Source organism: Chanodichthys erythropterus, chromosome 15 (assembly GCF_024489055.1).
Source record: "Chanodichthys erythropterus isolate Z2021 chromosome 15, ASM2448905v1, whole genome shotgun sequence".
Lineage (NCBI taxonomy): Eukaryota > Metazoa > Chordata > Actinopteri > Cypriniformes > Xenocyprididae > Chanodichthys > Chanodichthys erythropterus.
The window spans coordinates 28,098,038-28,121,103 of record NC_090235.1 but is presented as its reverse complement, the minus strand read 5'-3'; the positions used below and the strand labels follow the sequence as shown (position 1 = coordinate 28,121,103).

General features: G+C 37.5%; 1 protein-coding gene across 2 annotated transcripts; it reads right to left on the bottom strand.

Moving 5' to 3' along the window:
• Positions 1-1,732: 1,732 nt before the first annotated feature.
• On the bottom strand, positions 1,733-21,663 carry kpna6 (karyopherin alpha 6 (importin alpha 7)). 2 transcript variants are annotated; one of them, XM_067411182.1, is made up of 14 exons: positions 21,546-21,663; positions 15,211-15,344; positions 14,203-14,298; positions 13,895-13,994; positions 13,722-13,816; positions 12,732-12,863; positions 12,543-12,631; positions 12,305-12,404; positions 11,614-11,777; positions 10,749-10,827; positions 10,520-10,645; positions 10,199-10,326; positions 5,817-5,995; positions 1,733-5,581 (listed from the first exon to the last, which is right to left on the bottom strand). In XM_067411182.1, exons 1-14 carry the CDS (start codon positions 21,547-21,549, stop codon positions 5,394-5,396), a joined length of 1,614 nt encoding a protein of 537 aa, XP_067267283.1. In that variant the 5' UTR covers positions 21,550-21,663; the 3' UTR covers positions 1,733-5,393. The 2 variants fall into 2 exon arrangements, with proteins under 2 accessions (XP_067267283.1, XP_067267284.1); XM_067411183.1 differs by lacking the exon at positions 21,546-21,663 and adding an exon at positions 17,567-17,748.
• Positions 21,664-23,066: the final 1,403 nt, after the last annotated feature.

Here is a 23,066-nt window from a genome sequence, read left to right as displayed (position 1 = left end):
CACGGCACCTGTTAGTGGGTGGGATATATTAGGCAGCAAGTGAACATTTTGTCCTCAAAGTTGATGTGTTAGAAGCAGGAAAAATGGGCAAGCGTAAGGATTTGAACGAGTTTGACAAGGGACAAACTGTGATGGCTAGCCGACTGGGTCAGAGCATCTCCAAAACTGCAGCTCTTGTGGGGTGTTCCCGGTCTGCAGTGGTCAGTATCTATCAAAAGTGGTCCAAGGAAGAAACCATGGTGAACTGGCTACAGGGTCATGGGCGGCCAAAGCTCACTGATGCACGTGGGGAGTGAAGGCTGGCCCGTGTGGTCCGATCCAACAGACGAGCTACTGTAGCTCAAGTTGCTCAAGAAGTAAATGCTGGTTCTGATAGAAAGGTGTCAGAATACACAGTGTGTCGCAGTTTGTTGTGTTTGGGGCTGCACAGCCACAGACCAGTCAGGGTGCCCATGCTGACCCCGTCCACCGCCGAAAGAGCCAACAGTGGGCATGAGAGCCTCAGAACTGGACCACAGAGCAATGGAAGAAGATGGCTTGGTCTAAAAAATCACGTTTTCTTTTACATCACATGGATGGCCAGGTGCGTGTGTCACTTACCTGGGGAACACATGGCACCAGGATGCACTATGGGAAGAAGGCAATCCAGCAGATGTGCTGAACAAACAAGTCAGATCCATGGAGGCCCCACCTCGCAACTTACAGGACTTAAAGGATCTGCTGCTAACATCTTGGTGCCAGATACCACAGCACACCTTCAGGGGTCTGATCATGCCTGATCATATTTTCATATATATATATATATATATTACACACACAGTTTGCAGGTGGTCAACAATTCAACAATTGAGGTCACAGCTCAAATAACTTAGGACACTGAACATATCTTTTTACTGATTCTTTACTGTGTGTACATGCCATAGTCCTGCTGCAGGAGGCATGAGGACTGCACATGTGGACAGAGCAATAAAATGCAATGTCTGATTGTCCTTGTAGTACCAAACCATGTGTCCACCCAGATGTGTTTGAGAACTTACAAGTGTCTTGGTGGAAGAGAGGATTAAAATCTCTCAGCAAGAACCGCCACATCTGGTGCAGTCCATGAGGAGATGCACTGTAATACTTGAAGCAGCTGGTGGACACACCAGATACTGACTGCTACTTGACCTGCTGGCCTTTGTTCAGGGACTCATTATTTCATTTCTGTTCTTCAAATGTCTGTGAAATTAGTTCAGATTATATCTCAATTGTTGAATCTTTTGTTCATACACATATTCACACATTAAAAAACTTGCTGGAAGAAAAGCAGTTGAAAGTCAGAAGACATTTCTTTTTCTGCTGAGAGAACCAAAACTATATTGAGGAACTGTTATGTCTAAGTATATGAGAATAATAACAACATGTGGTCAGTATATTTGGATATTGCAATTATAATTTGAGAAATTTTTCAGGAAATGCATCTTTAAAATGGAGAAACCCTGAAGTAATGTGCATGCCACAACAAAACAATGGACAACTTATATTTATATAATATATATTATGAATATTTAATCAGAAAGTTATTTAAACAAATGTATTTGAAATAGTTAGATTGAGAAAACTCAAGTCTTTGGGAAAAGCAAAAACAATTTAAACCAATACTGGTCTACCTAAAACCACATTTCTCTGTGGAAGTAATGGTAACTTGTTCCTTCTTGAGCTAGTTAACTCTACTCCTATACTGACATTACAGAAGTAAGTTTACAAACCAGGTGTTTTATCATTTTATTTGTATCTGGACAAAAAGAAAAAAACTCAAACATTTGTTCAGAATTGTTCATGTATATGTTTGTGTGACATGTTCAGTTTGTGTGTCCGTCACTCATTCATATCGTCGGTAAAGTCAGTCACAGTATGGGCAATTGTAGGCAGAGGAGGAAAAAAAAAAAAAAAAAGATTTAAATATAAATACATTTAAAAGGAAAGAAATTACCAAACCAGGATACAATATCCACCTGGGCAAGTCTTAATATGGTGTATGAAAAGTACTTAAACATGTAGCATTGTAAACACAGGTGAGTCAGCATTACTACACAACCACATGCATCAGCTCCAAGTTTGGAAGAGACAAAAAGTCTCAAAATGTCAACATCTACAAGATCTAGGACGGAAGACCATAAAGACCTAATTTCATTTATTTGTGGCCTTTTGTAAATATTTTATTGTTTTCTGCACTTCTCAGAAGTTATTTTAAAGGAGTAAAGAGCAGCGCTCAACTTTAAATTGTGCCAATATAACAATATAACCGTTAAATTTCTGGTTCAAGTGTAATTCACAGAGACACAAAGATCATGAGACACCCAGATTTGTTTTTTGTGTGTGAGTGTTTCTTTTTAAATCTTTTGGCTTCTCAAAGCAATGTCCTTAAATGAGAACAAAATGTCTGCAAAAGAGGCCTGAACTGATTTGGATTTGCTGTAATTGTGCTACAATTAGTTACAGAGGGAAGTCAGACTCAGAACAACACAGTTGGGTCTACATGGTAAGCTAGTGCGCTTATAAACGAGAAAAGAGCTACAAAGACACAAAAATACTCAGAGGGCAAAAAAAAATAAAAAAAAAATACAGTTTTTCCTTCGATCATTAATATCCTCCCTTCCTTTATGCCAAAAGAACTACGTTCAAAATGAACACAAGCTAAGCAAACAGTACACATTGAGACAGTTTTTCAACATTGCATTGGCCTTGATAAAAAGTATTAATTATGCAGCACAATAAATTATGCATTTTTCTCTTTATACCTTTGAGTTTACCAATTTGGTGTACAAGTAGCAGACCATCACATAATGAAACTGTGGCAGACAATGTAACCGCTAATTTGTAAGATAAGAAAATAGAGCAGCAATATTTGCACAAAATATGTGCACATTCAAGTAAATAAAGAAAAAAAAAAGAAAAAAGAAAATCAAAGACAGATTGATACACATCAGCCTCTTGTCTTTGTTGGTCTGATTGGCACTTTTGTGAATAGGAGTGCATTTCCATTAAGAGATAATTTCTTTGCTTTTTTGATCAACATAAGAATCCACCCAGTGGTCTTGTAGACCATTAGATATTTTTTATAAGCATAGTTTTTTTTTTTTTTCCTTTCCTTTCCCCCAATATGATCTCAGTCATATTTTTCCCATTTCTCTGATAAAAAAAAAATCTGGACTGCAGCATTCTCGTTCTGAGATGGACCTGTAAATGCAGTAAATGTCATCTAATATCACACAGAACTGGGATTTGAACCGATTTAAAGAAAAAAACCCTGTATGATATTCACCTTGATACTGTTGTTAAGGTACATAAGATTGTGAAGAGGTATTTTCAAAAAGTTAAATTCAAGTGTCTCCAATTCAAAAAGGTTCTTGAACCCGAATTAGCATGGAAACCTCCTTTCGGTCATCAGTTCTGATCAGGAATCGCATCAGACATTGACATTTATAGAAGGAAATAACTTCTAGATATTAGTCAACCAAAACACATCTGTACCAAACACAGGATGCTGCTCCGTTAATAACAGATGCCAAGATGCCCTTCTAAACTTTGCATCATTAACCTTCCGACATCATCCGTCAGTCAACGTCTATGTTTTCATAGATACAGGCCCATACTAAACCAATTGACCCCTAGCATTCACTCAGAGAAGCACCCTTCTCTCGCACCCTTAGTCAGTGTATTATGGAGGTAGAGGAAAATGCTTCCATAAATGACGTGGAAGTTTACTCGCAGTTTTAAAGTAAACCACAGAACATTTCATACGGTGCAGGAGGTTAATATTCAAACTTTTCATGCCCTCTGTCTGAAATCCACAGCAGTCCAACATCAAACTCAGGTGTTTTTGGAGGTTTTAACTTTTAGTGCATCAACTCAAAAAGTGCCAAAGGGTGAAATTAATCAACATGAACATACTCGCATAGGTAGAGAATGGAAAAAAGAAAAGACGTTTGGAGATTATGGAAGTCATTTTCCCCTCGGTTTTATGCTTATCTGTAAGTGTACATGTTTATGAAGTGTATGCTGGTCTTGTATGCATGTGTGCAAGGTGTGTGCAAATATAACAATATCTATATATATATTTTTGCCCATATATTTCATTATTATTCATTATATAAATAAGTATTCCTTGCCATACCGACAGCACCTGCAAAACTACAGGACAACTCCAGCTAATGAGCGTGAAATAATTGTTGAAGATCTGGCAAGGGATACAAAATGGCTGTTGGTACCAACAGAACACCATGCAAAACCCCAACATGCACATACTGAGGGCTGCACGAAACAAACACCTTGAAGTTATCAGAACCACCCAGTATTACTATGCTCCAATTAATGACAAGAAAAAAAGAGCAGAATTAAGACTCCATCATGTGCATCACCCCGGCCCTCAGATGTGTGCTTATTTCCCCCAGAACACATTTCAAGTTAAAGCCTTTTGATCAAAAGAAGAGTTATTCATAACACTGCACACCACGAATATCCTACGACTAGATATTTCACCTCTGACTGGTAAAAAAGAAAAATGGGCTTTTTTACTAAATGGGCTCTTTGGGCCCCTCTTTACCAGTCATTGTCTTTTAACAGTAATGACTTTTTAATATTAGGATACTCCTTTACTAAAATACCTGGATTACTTCAACACCACCCACCACCACGTCAAACAGACTCTACATGAACTCCTGTCGTTTCCACACCCAGCATGGTCTGAAATGATGAAGTCAATGAATACTAATACTAAGAAAATTGAAACAGCTCCAGAAAGCCTTTGAAGAGTGCTTAAATAGTCATGAAACTCATCTGCAGATATTACGGTAAAGTTTTGTCTATAAAGCATGGCCATATATATATATAACCAGGCTTTTTTAATTGCCAGAATATGAGTAATGAACAGAAGAAATTCTACAAAGCAACACTTGATGAAAATCCAACCAGGATCAAAAAGATAAAGATGAAGATCAGTATTTTCTGATTTTCATTAGACGAGTAAACTATTCTCTCATCTTTCAGTGAAACGGGAAAACTGAAGCATACCTTTCCTCAAATAAAAGAAAAAGAAAAAAAGGGCACAGCTCCACGATTTCTACCTGAGGGGGATGATTATTTAGCTGCATCATTGAGGGGGGAAAAATTGAAAGAAACTAAAATCCAACTCTCTCTTGGGTGTGGCAGGGCAGTGGATTGGTTCCCCTGCTTAAAACACACCTCATTGTTTAAATAAATCAGTCTGGGTCATGGGTTGCGGGGCGAAATTTGGTTCACCCAGATGTCAATCGCTGCGCTCTGAGTGTTTCCGACGTTTGTTTTAGTACGGATACGCGGTGCGGGGAGGGGCGTAAAGGTCAGGGGGCGGCCGGGAAGAGTCTGAAGGCTGGTTATAGCTGGAAGCCCTCCATGGGAGCCTCCTGCTGGGGGAAAAGGAACTGCTGCTGGTTCTCATCCACCTGTGGTGCCAGACTAGCATCCTCTTCCTCTACTCCAAAGTAGTGCTCGATGAGGTCAAAGGCTTTCTGGTAGATCTCCTGATTTTCATGACTCTGTAGGAACTCGATTTTGTCCAACCCTGGCAGAAAGAGAGAGAGAGAGAGAGAGAGAGAGATACAGTTTATATTTCACAATATTACAGCTTTTACTATATTATTTATCAAATACATGCAGCCTTGGTGAGCATTTCTTTCAAAACTTTTTTTCATCTTGCCTACCTATCGAACTATCAATCAATATCTGTCCGTCTATATAGGTCTATCTGCTGGTCTACCTATAGCTATGTAAATGGTGGTTTGGTGAATTAATTTTACCATAGGCTTCCTCAATGAGACTACAATAAGGGTTGATGCCGCTGCCATTCTGTTTGGCCTCCTGCTCGCCCAGTCTGAGAATGTTCTCCAGACCATTCAGAGCCACCAGCACGATCTTGGAGTCCATCACAGTCAACAGATCACACAGAGGTTTAATGCAGCCCAAATTCACCAGATATCTACAGAAAAGAAGCAGATGAAAGAATAAGAGAATGAATACGCAGCAGCATGTGTGTCATCATATGTTAATTTTCTAATCAATAGGAAATAATACTAAAATAATCTAAATAAAATTATCCTGATTGGAACACGGTCCTAAAAAAATAAAAAGGGATAGTTCACTGAAAAATTAAAATTTGATGTTTATCTGCTTACCCCCAGTGCATCCAAGATGTAGGTGACTTTGTTTCTTCAGTAGAACACAAATGATGATTTTTAACTCCAACCGTTGCCGTCTGTCAGTCAAATAATGTGAGTGAATGGGAACTCTATCAATAAGAGTCAAATAAACTTGCATAAACAAATCCAAATTAAACCCTGCGGCTCGTAACGACACATTGATGTCCTAAGACATGAAACGATCAGTTTGTGCGAGAAACCGAACAATATTTATATTATTTTTTACCTCTAAAACACAACTATGTCCAACTGCGTTCAGCATTCGGTTAGTGAGATCTGATCGCGCTCTGACAACGGAAGTGATGTCTTGCACTCATTGAAATATAAGCGCGAGACATCACTTCCGTTGTCAGAGCACGATCAGACCTTACTAAGTGAATGCTAAACGCAGTTGGACATAGTGGTGTATTAGAGGTAACAAAATAATATAAGTACTGTTCGGTTTCTCACACAAACTGATCGTTTCATGTCTTAGGACATTAATGTGTCGTTACGAGCCGCAGGGTTTAATTTGGATTTGTCTATGCAAGTTTTTTTCGACTTTTATCGGTGGAGTTCCCATTCATTCGCATTATTTGACTGACAGACGTTAATGGTTGGAGTTAAAAATCATAATTTGTGTTCTACTGAAGAAACAAAGTCACCTACATCTTGGATGTGCTGGGGGTAAGCAGATAAACATCAAATTTTCATTTTTGGGTGAACTATCCCTTTAATTATTTTTGGCACATAATATTTATTCTCCCTTTGCTGCTTTGTGTAATTAGTGAAATTAATCTTTTTTTAAAACTAGACATGCCCCAGTACAACTGGGAGGACGTCTGTCCTTCAGAACTAATTTTCTCATAAAAAATAAACATCATCTAATTTCCCTTAGTACAAATAACTGAAGATGACTTTACAAAAAGGGAATTTATATTTGGCAAGCCATGCCCATCAAATCACTGCGTGAAATATAAGTTTGCATTTCAGATTTAGACACAATGATGCCATGAGCACTGGCACTGCAACTGAGATGGAAATGCTTCAGACTGAGTCAAACATCCCAAGGTCAGCAAGTGAACAACACTAGGCATTCAACTGGCTCCACTTTCCCCTCCCTGTTCTGCACTGATTCTACAAAACATGTAACATGGACCAACGTGGAAGCAAGAAAGACTTACATTACGCTATGCGTTATACGTTATGCAAGCTTCGGTCAAAGACAATTTTCTATCCTTACACTGTGTCCTAACCAGAAGCGATGCGATAAGATTCCAGTATGTCCACCAGACATGACACGAATATGAAACAAAGTCAATCAAAAATCACAGCCAATCAGAAGAGCGTAATTTAAAGGGGTCCTGACATAAGAAATCAAATTTGCCTTGATCTTTTGTCATATAAGAGGTCTTTGTACCATTAAAACAACCTGCAAGTTTCATAGATTAAAATGTCCTCCTCATTATAAACCAAGCATTTATTTAATCAAGCTCCAAAAACGACTCATTTGGATATGGTGGGATTTGTGATGTCAAATGGGCAAATACATTTACACATGACCACCTCCAGAGCAAGACAACAAATAGTTATACATCACACCATAGGTCCCAACCACTGGCATTTAGTCACTTAACAGCTGACACTTGCCTACACTGGTTGTGAGTGTGGTGTCACTACAACCAAGTTCTGAGTTTCCAGTCTGTGAGGAAAACAACATTAACAGATAAACTACATTCAGAGTCTCTGCCCAGCAAGATGACAACAGATGCGATTCCCAAGTCTCCACGCCAGAGAGAAAAAAGCGGATTGCCAAACTCCTAAAGCTCTGGACCAGAGAGTCAGAAGACAGAGACATTTGCAACAAGATTAATGGAGAGCAAACCTTCACTTCAAGGTACCTTCATTTCGGTGTTCTAGATGGTTAAGGACCTTCTGCATCTATGTAAGGGCCTCATCTGCATGTTTTTAGGACTTTTTGGTACTCCAGGAGACCAGCATCCCACAGAACTTTAAGTTAAAGGCTGTTGAAACAGATTCAGGCTCCTTTCCCCACTCTATTGTTACCCAGCACAACCAGTAGAAGACATCACCACTATCAGACTGCTCACTCAACCACGTGGAACGTAAATATCACTTACCAAAGCTCATTCCAGAGACCTTGGCATTACTGTATATTATCAGTATATGATTTTCAAATTTACATTAGTGGCAACATAGCTGATGCTAGTTAACAAATAATGTTTCCTTTATTTGTTTGAATAATTTCCATAATATAACATAACTCTGCCATGGCCACACTGAACTTAATCACTTGCACTTTATTCCTTTATCATTCATGCCATGGTATTCATTTAATAGTTGTTAGTTATCATAGTTTATCTTTTTGTTAATAAAATATATTTTATTACACCTGTGTCTTGTATTGATAATACATAAGAGGCTCTACAAGTTGGCCGATAACTAATCCAACAGATTGAAGGAAGTTTGTCATTGACCAGTCTACATAATTTATATTTGATCAACAATCTTTGATTGTTCTTTTATGTCATGGTGAAATTACAGGCTGGTGCTCCATAATATCAGAAGGAATTATCTGACTCTCTCAAGCTCATCTTAGGAGACTTATGATCAAAACTCACAATATTAATTTGGTACCACCTGTAAATCACTAAATAACAGGTGCCTCATGTGAGAGAACGTAAAACCATTTACACATGTCAAGACCCCTATAAAGCTGAAATAAGAACATCACATTTAAAACTAAAAGTAAACAAAAAGAAACAGCTTAACTAAAGGTTCAAGTAAAAAAGACTGCTTGGACACAAACCAAAAAGTAAAGCTTATTCATAACACATGAACTGATGAATAATAATGTCAAGTCATAACACCACACTTATGTAACAACGCAGACTCGTACATTATAAATACCATTAGATGATATCTTGGATGAGGTAAGTGGTTTGTGCTAAGCTTATGCTAAAGGAAGCACTCTGTAAGTCAGCATGGGCTGATACATTTAATGAAGCACTGTACTGGCTGTGGGAAAATGTCATAAGTGTATGTCTGATAAAAACTAAAGCAATTTGTAATAAACACTTTAAGCACACGGCTACTTCCAGACTATGTGATATCACTAGACAGCATGAAAACCACACTGCAATTCAATCTGGATAAACGCATCAAAAATGCTCCCTGGTGATTCTCTAAGATTAGCGCTTATGCTGTGCCATGCTAATGGCCATCTGAGAAGGCCCAACTTGGCCAGACAAAGATTGTGAGAACTGTGCGCACAGTGTGGCTTATTTTGATCAAGAATCGCTCACTTAGACAAAAAAAAGAATGTCTGACAGACAAGTAAAGAGGGTAAATATGAAATGAAAGCCACCAATTATAGGCTGACAATCGGGTCAATGGCAAATAAGAGGGTCAACGATAAAGTGTTTTCCTTTTTTTTTTTTTCTTTAAAACTTGTCACGTTTTGTGTACTCTGTGTTCACGTTGGTTTCATACACTAAAAAGGTTCAATATAGAACCATAGGGGTCATGACTCAATTTTAAAGAATCCTTTATGCCAGAAAGGTTCTATTTAAGGAGAAAGGTCTTAATCATGAAAGTATTGTGTAATGATTTAACAAGTTAATTTATTTTTCTTCTTTACTAGTAATAAAGTATGTTTATGAGCTGTTTAATTAAATTTAATAAAAAATGAATTAAAACTAAATTAATTCAAACTAAATCCAAAAAATTTATCTCATGTTGGAAACCCCTAAAAGGTTCTATATGAAGCAGCTGACAGAACCCTTTAAGCTTCCATATAGAACTTTTTGCAGCACTTTACAATTTTATATTTTGCCATGTCAGTCACCAAAAATGACAGTGATTTACAGTTAAATTAACATTAACAGTGATTGCAAATGGTATGGCCGTCTTGACGACAAGTTTGTCAGATGTCTAAATGCTTAAGATGCTTAAGACGTGCTGTTCATACACTCAGAGCTAACCTGATCTGCTCAGGTGTGCCACCCGACGTGGCATTAGTGATCGCCCAAGCCGCCTCCTTCCTGGTGCGAAATTCTGCTTTCTGTAGGATTTCTATCAAGACTGGGAAGATGTTTGCATCTATTACAGCCTGCAGATGAAGATTACAGCGAGAAAAAAAAACAGAGGATTAGTCATTCTTAAATCCAAAAATAAATCCCAAGTTCACACTACAAACAAGTTCACTCCTTCGAAGGCTTGATGATACGGTCGTAACCCTGTCGCACGTGATAAACAAGCTGAGCCCTCTGGGTAGCAGATGTGGAGTGTGGGTCAGGGTGTACCTGAATCTGTGCTCTGTTTCCCGCTGTGATGTTGGAGATGGTCCAGCACGCCTCCTTCCTGATGGATTCCTTGGCGCTACTGAGCAGGTGCAGAAGGCAGGGGAGAGCGGAGCAGTTCAACACCACCTAGGGAAGAGAAAAAGAGAGGATGAGGTGTCCATCCATCTCCTGTCTAAAACCAGAGATATTCATACATGAAGAACAAACGCATCTGCTCACAAAAACACACCTGCGTCTGAATGTCATCTCCTGTAACAATGTTTCCAACAGCCCTCAGGGCAGGAGATGCCACCTTGTAATCGGTGTGCCTGCAAGAAAAAAAGGAAATAGGTCATCTAACGAAAAGTTTAAATCAGTGATTCTCAACTTTCTTGAGTCATAGGGTTCCTACTGCCCTACACAATATTCAAAGGCCCCCTGATATACATAGATATTTCTGTATTTCTGTGTTTTTTGTATTAAAATTGATAAACCACATTTATGATTTTAGCAGTTTCTAGAACTGTATGTTTTTCAATTAGAACATTTTTTAATAAGAAATATAGTTTCAGATTTATATTGTTATTATTAAGTATTAATTTAAATAATTTTATCTCTAAAAGTATTTTCAGAGAACCACTAGTTTATGCAAAGCTCAAATAAATAATAAAAATAATATGCCAATAAGCATTTTGCAATTGTAATACTGAGCTTTAAATGAAATCAAAACAGATCATACTTAGTACTTTTGGACTTGGAATACAGCATTTATGATGCATTTATTATTTATTTTTTTATCTTAAGCTTGACGTCTACTGTTCACAAAATACATTTGTTTTATGGAAAAATAATAGCATGAATAATTTATAAAACATCTACTTTTGTTTTCCTGAAGTAGTCTTGTTATACTATCCCGTTTATAGTAGAATAACAAACAACTATGGTTGATTTATTCAAGACCACATCCTTCATTATGGCCTGCTGAATATTCAGTTTCACTATAAAATATGTCACTGTAGGACTTACAAGTTTAGCAGTTTCGTGTTGACGTTAAATATGACCTAGAAATTAAATATGACCTAGAAATGACAATGTAGTCATAACCGCTGACTCACATGAGCAGCTCCACCAGCCTCCTGCAGACCCCTGAATCAATAACTGCCTGGATCTTCTCATTGGGCCCATCAGAGAGGTAAGAGAGGGCCCAACAGGCATCAGCCAGCAGGTCTGAATCACTGCTGAACAAAAGACGGGACAGCACAGGCAGGCATGGAGACACCTACAAGAGCAAAAGAGAGCTTTCATTATGATAACGGCAGGTTAAGAGAAAACAGAGCGCTTAGCTTCTGAAATTATGAAAAAATGCACCCTGACTGCACTGTGTGTGTGTGCGAGAACACACTCTTTTCATATAATACATAATATGAGATTAGTTAACGTACACTACCATTTAAAAGTTTGGGGTTGGTAATTTTTTTTTTTTTACGTTTTTCAAGCTCTTATACTCAACCAAGGCTGCATTCATTTATTCAAAAATATAGTAAAACAGTAATATTGTGAAATCTTATTACAATTTAAAATAACTCTTTTCTATTATAATATATATTTCAGTTTAATATTTCATATTAAGGTGTTTAAGGTAGTTGCCAGTGTACAGATACTGTAGAAACAATGGTATTATTTTAATTTCAGTATCGCCATGGCACCCATTTGCTGGTACTTTATACATGCCGTTAGTGGTGTCAAGCGTCTTCTTAAAACAAGGAAATTAAGAGTGTTGCCAAGGGTCAAAGAAGCAGTAAAGACCTTCTCAAAGTCTGGGGGTGGACTTTTGCCTCTGCAGAGGTTGGACAAGGCCCACACAGCATTCCTGGTCATTGTGAGACGAGTTGATTTGGTCAGCAGCCTGGGGAAAAGTAGTATCATTAAGAAAACAATCAATCCTCATCTTCAGCAAAAAGTGTTTGTTTTTTTTTCTGCAGAAGATGTTAAATTCACTGCTATGTCAGATAAACAAGTATTGTGGTCTCATGTTGACACTCACATTAGTAGAGGTGGAAGGATATTACAGTTTAGCACATAATCTCTGCACACAGCGCTGTCTCCTGCAATGTTCCCCAAAGCCCAAACAGCCTGTGACACAAAGATTCATTAATATACCCATATGGGATTCATACTCATTTAGCTCAAACAAAACAAGGTGACTTATCCCTTGCAACTTTATAACTCGTACCTGCTCCTGTACGTCTTCAAACTCGGAGTTGAGAAGCTCAATAAAGACAGGTACAGCACCGGCCTCGATCACAAACTTTGTTTGCTGAGATGTCCCAGATGCGATGTTGGTCAGTGCCCAAGCGGCCTCAAACTGAAAAAAAATAAATAAATAAATAAAAACACACACAAGGACATGACCTTAGAATTATGTTGTCAAAAATATTGATATTTCAATATGCATCAATACTGAAATATCTGAAACGGTTCCTAAAATGCCTCTTAAACAGCTCACAAGTACCAAATTGACTTTTTTCATGGCTTACTGTGCTTAAATGGTCAAATACATACAAAATTATGTCAAAATGCCTGCCTTGCCGAGTATTTAGGTAAACAGTTATTTTCGTAACGTAAAAAGTTGAAGAATTTGCATGTTGTGTAACAGTGTATTGGATCTGTGCATACGCTTCTAAAGTGACAGCAGCCTAATAAACCTGCTGTCTGTCATGTTAATCAAAGAACAAAAGAATTTAAATTGTAAATGTAAATTTAATTGTAAGCATTAATCTGCATTTGATTTTTACAATGAAAAATATCCAGTTATTTTACATTTGATTACTTTCATTTCTGTAGTATTTCTAACCTGAATACTAATGATAGACCCTCAAAAAAAAAAAACGAAACGTGTTTATTTCATTTGTCTCTTTATTCTATTGCATTTATTAAAGCTATCGTTTGCAAATTGTTTGTTCTTAAATGTAGTTCAAAGATTTAAATAAAGCATCCCTATTACAACAAAATTACTCAAATTATCAAAAAATTATGAGATAAATTATCTTCATGGCAGTATATATATATATATATATAAACATATACACATATATATTTTCTTATATATAAGTATACTTATATATTTTCAAGGTATTGTATCGAAGTTGGAAATTCCAGTATCGTGACAACACTACTTTAGAATTATAAATGGAAAAAAATATCTTACTTTATCAAATCTCACCTGTAATGTGCAATTTGTACTTTTCTGAAGGAACTCAACAAATCTATTCACAACTCCCTGTGTGCTTATCACCTCATCAATAGGTGGGTTTGGTTCTGAAAAACACAAAGATTGATTTCTTAAAACTCAGGCATGCTTTTAGGAAACTCCAGACATGTGATTGAGTAACATACCTTTGGAAAGTAGTTTTCTGAACCTCTGTGTTGTGACCAGTTGTAGTTCAGGATCTTCTGAGAAGAGCATTTCAACCATGTCTCTTGTAATTACTCCGTCCTAAAAAACACATAGGACAAACTTGGTCTAGATCAATGACAGTAATTGGTTTCAGTCCAGGTTTGCACCTCTGAGCCTCTGAACAAATCAATAGTGCTTATTGAATTAAGGGGTCATAATGCACTACTAACAACAGTCCCAGAGTTACCTCTCCCTGTAAGTGATATAATGGGAGAAAGCACACTGTGCATTTCAGGTTTGAACTCACTGGGGCTGTGGTGGAGGAGACGTAGGAATCCATGAGTGGACTGTCAAACATTCCCCCTTCTTCACCCATCAGTTCCACATTTCTTCTCTTAAACAGCTGCCAAGAGAAATAGAGAGAATCAATGGTGCAAATCTTATCAATTGATGTGACAGTTAAATTTAACGTGAGACAGCATTTTGTAACATGATGCATTTCAGGGTGCAGAGAAAACATGGCTTCTGAAATGATGGGGGGAAAAAAATACACCCTGACTGCACCGATATTAAAGTGTGTGTGTTAGGGCTGCACAATATATCGTTTTATATCTGAATGTGCGCATCTGTGATAGTCGCATCAGAGGATGTGCGATGTCAACTACAGGGATCGTACTGTAGTTGATCCGTAAAGACCAGGCACCACGGTTCGAAACGCACTTGGTCCTCCGATTAATTGCAAAGTTTAACCATCATAGAGCAAATGTTTATAATTTGCACGTTTTTTATGTCCTGTCAGTTTAACCATTCAAGTGATTTTACACCATCTGAGCGCAAGAAGACATGAAAGAAAACTCAATTCGGAACACATTCTTTCTCGTCTATTTGTGCTTGAGAAGAAACATACATGCAAAATTGTAAAAAAAAACAAAGTCTCAGCGAGTAGCCCTGTAAAAACAGTCGCTTATGGCTTAGGGCTTACGTGAACGTAAACAACGAAGAAAGAAAATGAATGCGTATCATTATTTTGGATCCGTGCATTAGGTATTAAAGTGACAGCAGCCTAATATTCCTGCTACTGTCCGTGTCATTAATTAATAAAACAACAAAATGAGAAAGAGAAAGAGAATACAAAGAGAAAATCACTTTTGTAGCTATAATAACAATGAATTATATTTAATTTACACCGCGAAGACTATGTAGTGTTATTTTACGTTTGATTATTCAATTTCTGTACCTGAATATTGTTAGATTACCAAGCAAGAAAGAAAGAAAAGCAAGCAAGCAAGCAAGCAAGCAAGAAAGAAAGAGTCACCTGTTGCTCTCGTTTCTGTTTCCTCAGCTGAATGCCTTCCTCCTCTCTTCTCCGACGCATTTCCTCCAGGTTGAGTGCTTTATTCTTATAGCGGTTCATCCTGAAATTATCCTTCGCAGGACTTCCTGAAGGCTCTGCAGATTAAGTCAGAAATGTTAGACATCTCCAAAAGACAACAGACAATTAAAGGGTTCATAACATGAAAAATATAAATTTTCCTTGATCTTTTGACATACAAGAGGTCTTTGTACCATTAAAAAAGTTTCAGAGCTTAAAACATCCTCCTAATTATTAACAAAGCATTTAATCAAGCTCCAAAAATAGCTTGTTTGGATATTGTGGGATTTGTGATGGCACACAGACAAATGCATTTGCATATGACTGCCTCCAGAGAAAGACATCGACAAACAGTTATACATCATCACACCACAGGCCCCGCCCAATGATGTTCAGTCACTTAACGGCTGACACATGATTACACTCGAAGTGAGCGTCCCGTCAAAGCAAATAGAACCCATTATAGTCACGGACGCTGTCTACAGTAAGCAGATACCCGTTCGTTTCAAACAAAGATAGACCATGGTAACCAACCACCCTCTCACTGCATACTATCAAAGACAGATATACCAAGACACTGCGCTTACATTATTAAGAATGGGAGAAAGTGCTACACTTGATAAGGCAAAATAAACCCCACCTTCTAAATAAAAGAGCCAACTGCTAATTGGTAAAGTCATTGTGTCACTGCAGTCATTAGAAACGCCGGTCCTTTAGAAGCACATAAGCACATTAGAAATATAAGCTTTTTTAAAGCTAGAAACAGTGGCAGTTCATGTCAGATTTTGTTTCAGATTTGTTATTTAAATGTGACTATGGCAAGCAGTTTGAGATTTTAAGTTTTCCTAATTCAAATAGACAGTGGTCTTGGATGCCCGAAATAGCTACCTGGAGGTGTTGCTAATATGGCCACTGAGTGAAAAGACTACTTGAAAGGGACTTTGATCCCAGTAATATGCAAGATTAGCATTAGGGATTTCCAAATCTAAGTGCCTCACCTATAAAACAAAAGCAGTATAAACCACTGGTAAAACAGAAAATGGTTTATTTGTTTTAGTTTCTGGCTTGACCATGTGACATCACAGCTAAGATATAGGAGCATCTCAAGACCACATGAAATTGTGATTTTTGGACCTTTTAATTAAAAGTCATTGTCCATATAATTTTGGCCATGCAGTATATTTTTATAGCATATACAGTATATGAGCTTACATTGGGGTCATTAAGATTTCTTTTTAAAGAAATGTATACTTTTATTCAGAAAAGATTAGATAGATCAAAAGTGACAGTAAAGACATTTATAATGTTACAAAAGATTTTTCATATCAAATATTTAGCAGCAACTGTTTTTAACATTGATAAAATAAATGTTTCTTCTGAGTATTATAAAAAACTCAATTACATTTTAAAATATATCATAATAGAAAACAGTTATTTTAAACTGTAATAATATTACACAATACTATACCGTTTTTACTGCATTTAAAATGAAATAACTGCAGCCTTTTATTTTACTGACAGCAAACTTTTGAATGACAGTGTATAAAACAAACTTCTTGTACCTGTCGAATGAGAATAAAGAGCTTGATTTGAACTCTTCATCCCAATTTGCAGATGGCTAAGTACTTATCTCTGTCAATGAGTTGCTAGCGAGGAATATGAGAGCAAGACCTCCACAAACTGTCTGCTGTGGACAAAGAAGATATTCATGTATTTGGGGATCTTGACGGGAAAAACAAAACAGCTATGACAATTTCAATTGGTGTGCCATCTGCAAGAGCACACATGTCATCAATAACGAGACTTAAATGGATGTGGAAGTGCATAGCTTATTAAACCCTTCCTTTCAAAGCATAACAATGACTGCTGGAGAAATTGTTCAGCAGTCTCAGCAGCTATCTCCAGCTTCATTACTCACTTTGGTCTGTTTGTGCTGAGCACAACACACTTGAACAGAGCCACCCGGAGTTAGTGAGCAAAACCACTTTTATTGAGGGTGTCTAAACACTGTTTGCATGAGCAAGCAGCTAAAGCAGCCTGTCTCAGCATTTGTGTGGCACTGAGAGCAGAGGAGGCTACGAATGATGACTGGCTAATGCTACAGAATGCACATCAGGGCGCTAACAAACAAAGTGCCTGAGGGTACAGCTGCTGATCTTGGATCCTCTCCCATCCTTTCTGTATGATCTTATTGTACAGTCTCAAAGGAGGAAAATATTCCAAAATCAGCACTGGCACCATGTGAAGACCTCCATAACCTTCAGTCAGTAAATCTGCAGTTCTGGAACAGAGAACTTACACAAGTATGACTGCTTCACTGCTGCTGTTAGAAATGAGTCTCCCTGATGGGTGAGGTTTTTGGTGAGATGGGTGAGGCCTTCTTGCCAACATATGGAAGGATGCATTTTCAGTTGAGCTCCTCAGGAGCAATATAGGCCATGGCTTAAAGAGAATAGTCCACCCAAAAATGACATTCGTCATCATTCACTGTTGGTACAAAAATGAGTTTAAGAACTTTTAAATTATCTACACGACTGTTCAAAAATCTTGGAGTTGCAAATTTTTATTATTTGCAATGTTGAAAACAGTTGTGCTGCTTAATATTTTGCGGATTGTGGAAACCTGTTTTTCTTCTTCTTTCAGGATTCTTTGATGAATAAAAAGTTCAAAAGAACAGCAATTATTTGAAATAGAAATCTTTTTTAACATCAAATGCATTTACTGTCACTTTTGATTAATGCATGCATGCAGAATAAAAGTATTCATTTAATTCATTCATTCATTTAAAAAAAAAAAATCATACTAGCGCCAAATTTTTGAACAGTATTGTAATGAGTTGCTTTTCCTCCCATCTAAGTAAAATAAAAGGGCAGTAAAGACTTTAGCTTGCAAGAGAACACAAAATCATAACCAGATTGAGTCATACTCATAAGCAAAACTTAAGAACTTGATCAGTCAGATTAGCAAATGAATCATTCAGTACAAATCAGTGAAAGAACAAAAGAATATTTGTTCATAAATCAGATGCCAAGATTTGAATAACTCATTCGTCAGTTCCTCAAAAAAAAAAAAAAGCTTCAAAACACTTGGAATATAGTATCTGAATCATATGGACAGCCCCAGTGCCCATTCACTTTTATTATAGGACTGCACGAATATGACAAAAATCATAATCGTAAAAATAAAAAACAAGCTGAAAACACTCTTGCTGAATTTTTATTGCTTTTCTACAGCATTAAGTCTCAAATGCCAACTGTACATTGTTCTGGTTACTTTTTTGAATAAAAACAAAAACATACGGGCCATTTTCCTGGTTGCATTTGCACCGCCAGTATGAACTCTGAAGTGATGTAAACTGCACTTGTTGCAGTGACTTTTATTTTGACAGCGCGGCAGACTTTTAGTTTGACGGTGCCAAGAACCGCTCAGCCAGAGCCTTTTATACAAAGAAAGTAGACAGTATATGAAAAAGTATTAGCTTTTGCCAAGTGGTTGATGCCCAATGTCACTAGCCAAGCAGAAATACATAATCATGTTTCACTTGGTCCGCTTAAAGTCACGCTGGATTTTATCTTTAGCGTAAGGCTGAGAGGTCCATCTATCACTGTTTTCTATGTTTGTAGAGTTACCGTAGTTCATGGAGTAAATATATAGACTGTGTGTATATGGCTTTTTAAAAAAAAAATGGTGGGTGCTGGTGTTTTGCATGCATTCGACCAATCCGAGTACACTGGTAGTTCCTTTTGTGCAGGGTTAGATCTTTTACACTGAAGTAGTCGTGATTCGCCTTTCACAACGTAACATGCTTGAAACACACCTCTTAAAAGGTGCAGTAAGTAGTATTTGAACTACACTGTTGGACATTGGGTTAATTTCAAATATCAACAAAAAAACACGCCGCTCTCTTCATTCCTCTGCCTCCAAAACTCACACTCCGATCCTTATCACCCTGCTCCGAGTCGGTCTCGAAACCGGCCCGATCGCTGCTGGCACGTGAGGCGAATGCACTACCAATGACGCTAAGCACCTCATTCTCTAACAGCCGTCATTGTGCAGTGGTTTAACAGCACAACTCTCACTATCTGGCCACTGTTACACACACAATGTGAGAGTGGATGTCTGTTTATCACAGCTGACACACAACAAAATGCTTCACGAAAAATAAAGTTGATGATCGAACGACAAGGAAACACAAAAAATGAACATACAGTACACAAGAGTAAATACAAAGTGTTTGTTGTTAGTCGGCAACAGCACAGCAGCTCCAGACAATCGAAACCCAGTGTTACGTACATGAGAAGCGGGATCAAAGCAGTTTTCAGGCCTTCCCTCTTAGCTCTCTCCAGCGCTGGAAAGCTTTTCTAATATAAACCTTGTCCTAAAGCACTTGCCTAGGCATAATCTTTCATTCCTGTGATATTCTTTTGAGCTGTTTTGTATTGTGTCCCATTTCTCATTCTGCAGTTTTATTTTCTTATTTTCAAATCTCCCTCTTTCTCGTTCTCTCTCCTCGACCGTCATACTCCCCCTAATGCTGATTGGTTAGGTTGGACTCTGCCCGACTAACTTCCAAACAGTGTATTTGAAATATCACTGGGTCCCCCTTTAAGCACGCCGAATAACGCAAATGGATCGTGGCATCCGTAATTATAATCATCATTAGAAATTCTATTAATTGTGCAGAGATATTATATTGGGTAAAGTGGCCAGGATATTATTCTGCCCCATGGAAGAAAGAGGTCATATGGGTCTGGAATAACATGAGGATGAGTAGGATGTTCATGTTTTGATTCTGAAAGAACATCATAATGACTCTGTTTTACAAATTTAGATGGGATGACAAGCAGGCTGTGCCTCAACCCGACTCAAGCGCTCCATGACATAGTTGCCCATCACATGGGCCTCACAAATAGCAGTGTGGGCTGGGCCCCTGTCGCAGAACTATTTTAAAGGAGTGCGTTTGCTATGGCTTAAAGACGCAGCACTAGGGACAGACAGCCTCAGGGCATAGAGTAGACTATCCAAATATTAACTTGCAAATGGTGCTCCAAAATGAGTTTTAGTGCCAAAAGACCAGTATAAAATAGTTTAATGACTCAACAATAAGGACTGCATGATGGCCAGAGGCCAACATGAAAAGCGCTGATTCAAATGGGTTCATCATTTAGTATGCTTTGTATCTTGTCAATTTAAACATTACATTTTTAAAATGTAATGGGCAGCTGAGCTGATTGTTGATTTGTTTTAATGGGCGGATTTCAGTACAAAATTTGCACCATGTAAAGCAATGAGAAACCCAATTTAAAGAACTGAAAAAGTGCAGCCTAAACTGACCTTCAGGTTTCAGAACACTCAAATTACAAACTGAAATGCCATGGCGTGTGAAAACCTCTAAATTGCCATGGAAAAGCTGCCAAAATATCACATTAATTTCCACTGTAATGATTCTTTGAAATAGTAGCCTATAAGACCAGTAACAGCAAGTCAGCAGCAGTCAGGATCTGGCATCATATCAGACCATCCTGTCTGTATCATTTCTGTCCCAACCTCTTCCTCCCTTCAAACAACCCATACTACAGTATTCTCTAAAACGCGGATCCAAGTAATATTTAACAGACATGCATCATGAGTGATGTTTTATTGCTCCTGAAAACATAACCATGGGGTTTCAACAAGAAACAGCTCATTTACTTCCATTCGTTGAAGTAAACTATGAATAAACATCTGATAAACAGTTTTAAAACAGAAACTATCAGCTATCAGGGTTGGTCACATGTTACAGCTGACTGGTGAACTCGCTGACATTGTAGATCAGTTGTTTAGTCTGTTTAACCCAGTCAGCTGTCTACCTAGACAACATTTATAGACATCATTTTTGTGAAACATGACAGTTCACTGGGTTCTTCAACGTATAATGTTGTCGTGTTTCCTCTTCAGCAACTATGTAGGCTTCAAACATGAGACGATTTCACAACATCTGACTGAACATGACCAAGCGTTTCCACCGGCAAAGCCTCAAAACCACCTTCCACTTCTGTAAACTCGAATACATCTCACAAGCGCCTGTATGAAAAGCGTTTTAGCTTCAAATAACTGCTCTCAGGTTCACTGCTAAACCTATAGGTCGAGTACAGCAATGTGCTAAGCTAACTGGCCCTTTACACTCATGCTTTAACTGACATGATGTAGCTTCTCTCGAATTCTCGGCTACAGATTTGCTCCCCAAAAACCACAAACAGTAATAACTCGTCAAAAAATAGTACAGGTTGAATACTTACCCATCGTACTTTCTTTACTGATATTCGCCTTGATGATTGGTAATATCAACGCTGTAATCTTAACACTCTCCTTGTCTTCCAGAATTTGCTTCTCACAAACAATATGTCGGTGATCTACGGAGAGCCGAAGGAGACAAATATAATGAGAGCGTTTCCAATTTGTGTCCTACGAAACGCCGAGCAAAATGAGAGAATAGTCTGTCAAAAAGAGGCTAATGTAATCTATAATTATTATAGAATATATAATGTTTTTATTCCCTAATGTATATTTAGTGATTTACTGCATAATCACCTACAAATTATGAAAATATCTTATGATAAATAGCCTAATATTTGTCCCTGAAAATTGTATTTCAAGAACTAGTTTGCTATAGGCTATATAAGCTTGCTAATAATACACAATACAAAAATAATGTCAGCTAATGTGGTGACCCAAATATTGTTTTATTATTTTGTGCATATTAACACATTGCCAAGACAAATGTCCAGCTCTACTAAACAAATGCAAACATAGGAGGGTGCATAACCTATAATCATATTAAGAATAATAAAATAACATTGGTATGATATTATTTTACATTTTTACATTTATACAACACAATTGTTTTCAATAGTACTGTTTCATGTATAAAATCATCTAATTTTATGTAACCTATATGGAACTTCCCCAGTAATAATAATTGCGAATCTGCATTTATATAAATAAAATCTATAATAAATCTATGTAATCTATATTGAAAACTATATTGAAGCATTTCATGTGTTGTTTTAACCTGTTCTTGAAGCATATTTTATTTTATTAATGATGAAGAATTCATCAGCTGTTCTCCAAGTTTCACACTATTTTCCAAACAAGGAAGTACCTAATAAAAAGGGTATTAATTATATTTTATCTATATATCAATTTGATAAATAAACAAGAATAATGGATAATGCAATATTTCTTGATATAGACTACACAGCCTATAGAATTTATATTAGTCTTTATTTCTTCCGTTTCGTTCTTTCTTTTCTTGATTCAGACCAAAGACCCATAAATTTATCCTGTCCTGAATGTGACAATATGGAGCTTACAGTGGATTGTCTTTGCAGCCTTGTAACTCCATTAATGCACTCGGCTCGGCACAAATTGAATGTGACGCAATAACAGAGTGTGTCGCACCTGCACTCAATTCTCTGCAAGCAGGTAGCGATAAATTATTGTACAACTCCTGTGTTTGGGCCCCTGATGACATTGCATTCAATGAACACTTGGGGGCAACATTGGATTAACTCAGTGAGGGCCCCAAAGGGGACTCGCCATGCAGACATTTTTATCTTCTTCCTGAGACACTCTGAATTTACATTTACATGGTTTAATGTGATGTGTAATAATGAAATGTATAACATCTGCAACCTTACCAGCACTACTGATGTCAGTTTCCCTGCAGTGGTTTACAGTTTTCCACCAATTCCTAATTTAAGGACCATCAAACCTGATCTTGTGTAGCTAGGCAGTTTAAAAGAACAGGGAAATAATAC

Bases quoted from the DNA above. Each gene is read 5' to 3' on its own strand.
- kpna6 (XM_067411182.1), bottom strand. The intron at 10,646-10,748 runs GTGTGTTTTTGT...TCTCTTCCCTAG, and splicing joins GAGATGACATTCAGACGCAG to GTGGTGTTGAACTGCTCCGC. The intron at 5,582-5,816 runs GTAAAATTAATT...TCTTTCTGCCAG, and splicing joins TCTCATTGAGGAAGCCTATG to GGTTGGACAAAATCGAGTTC.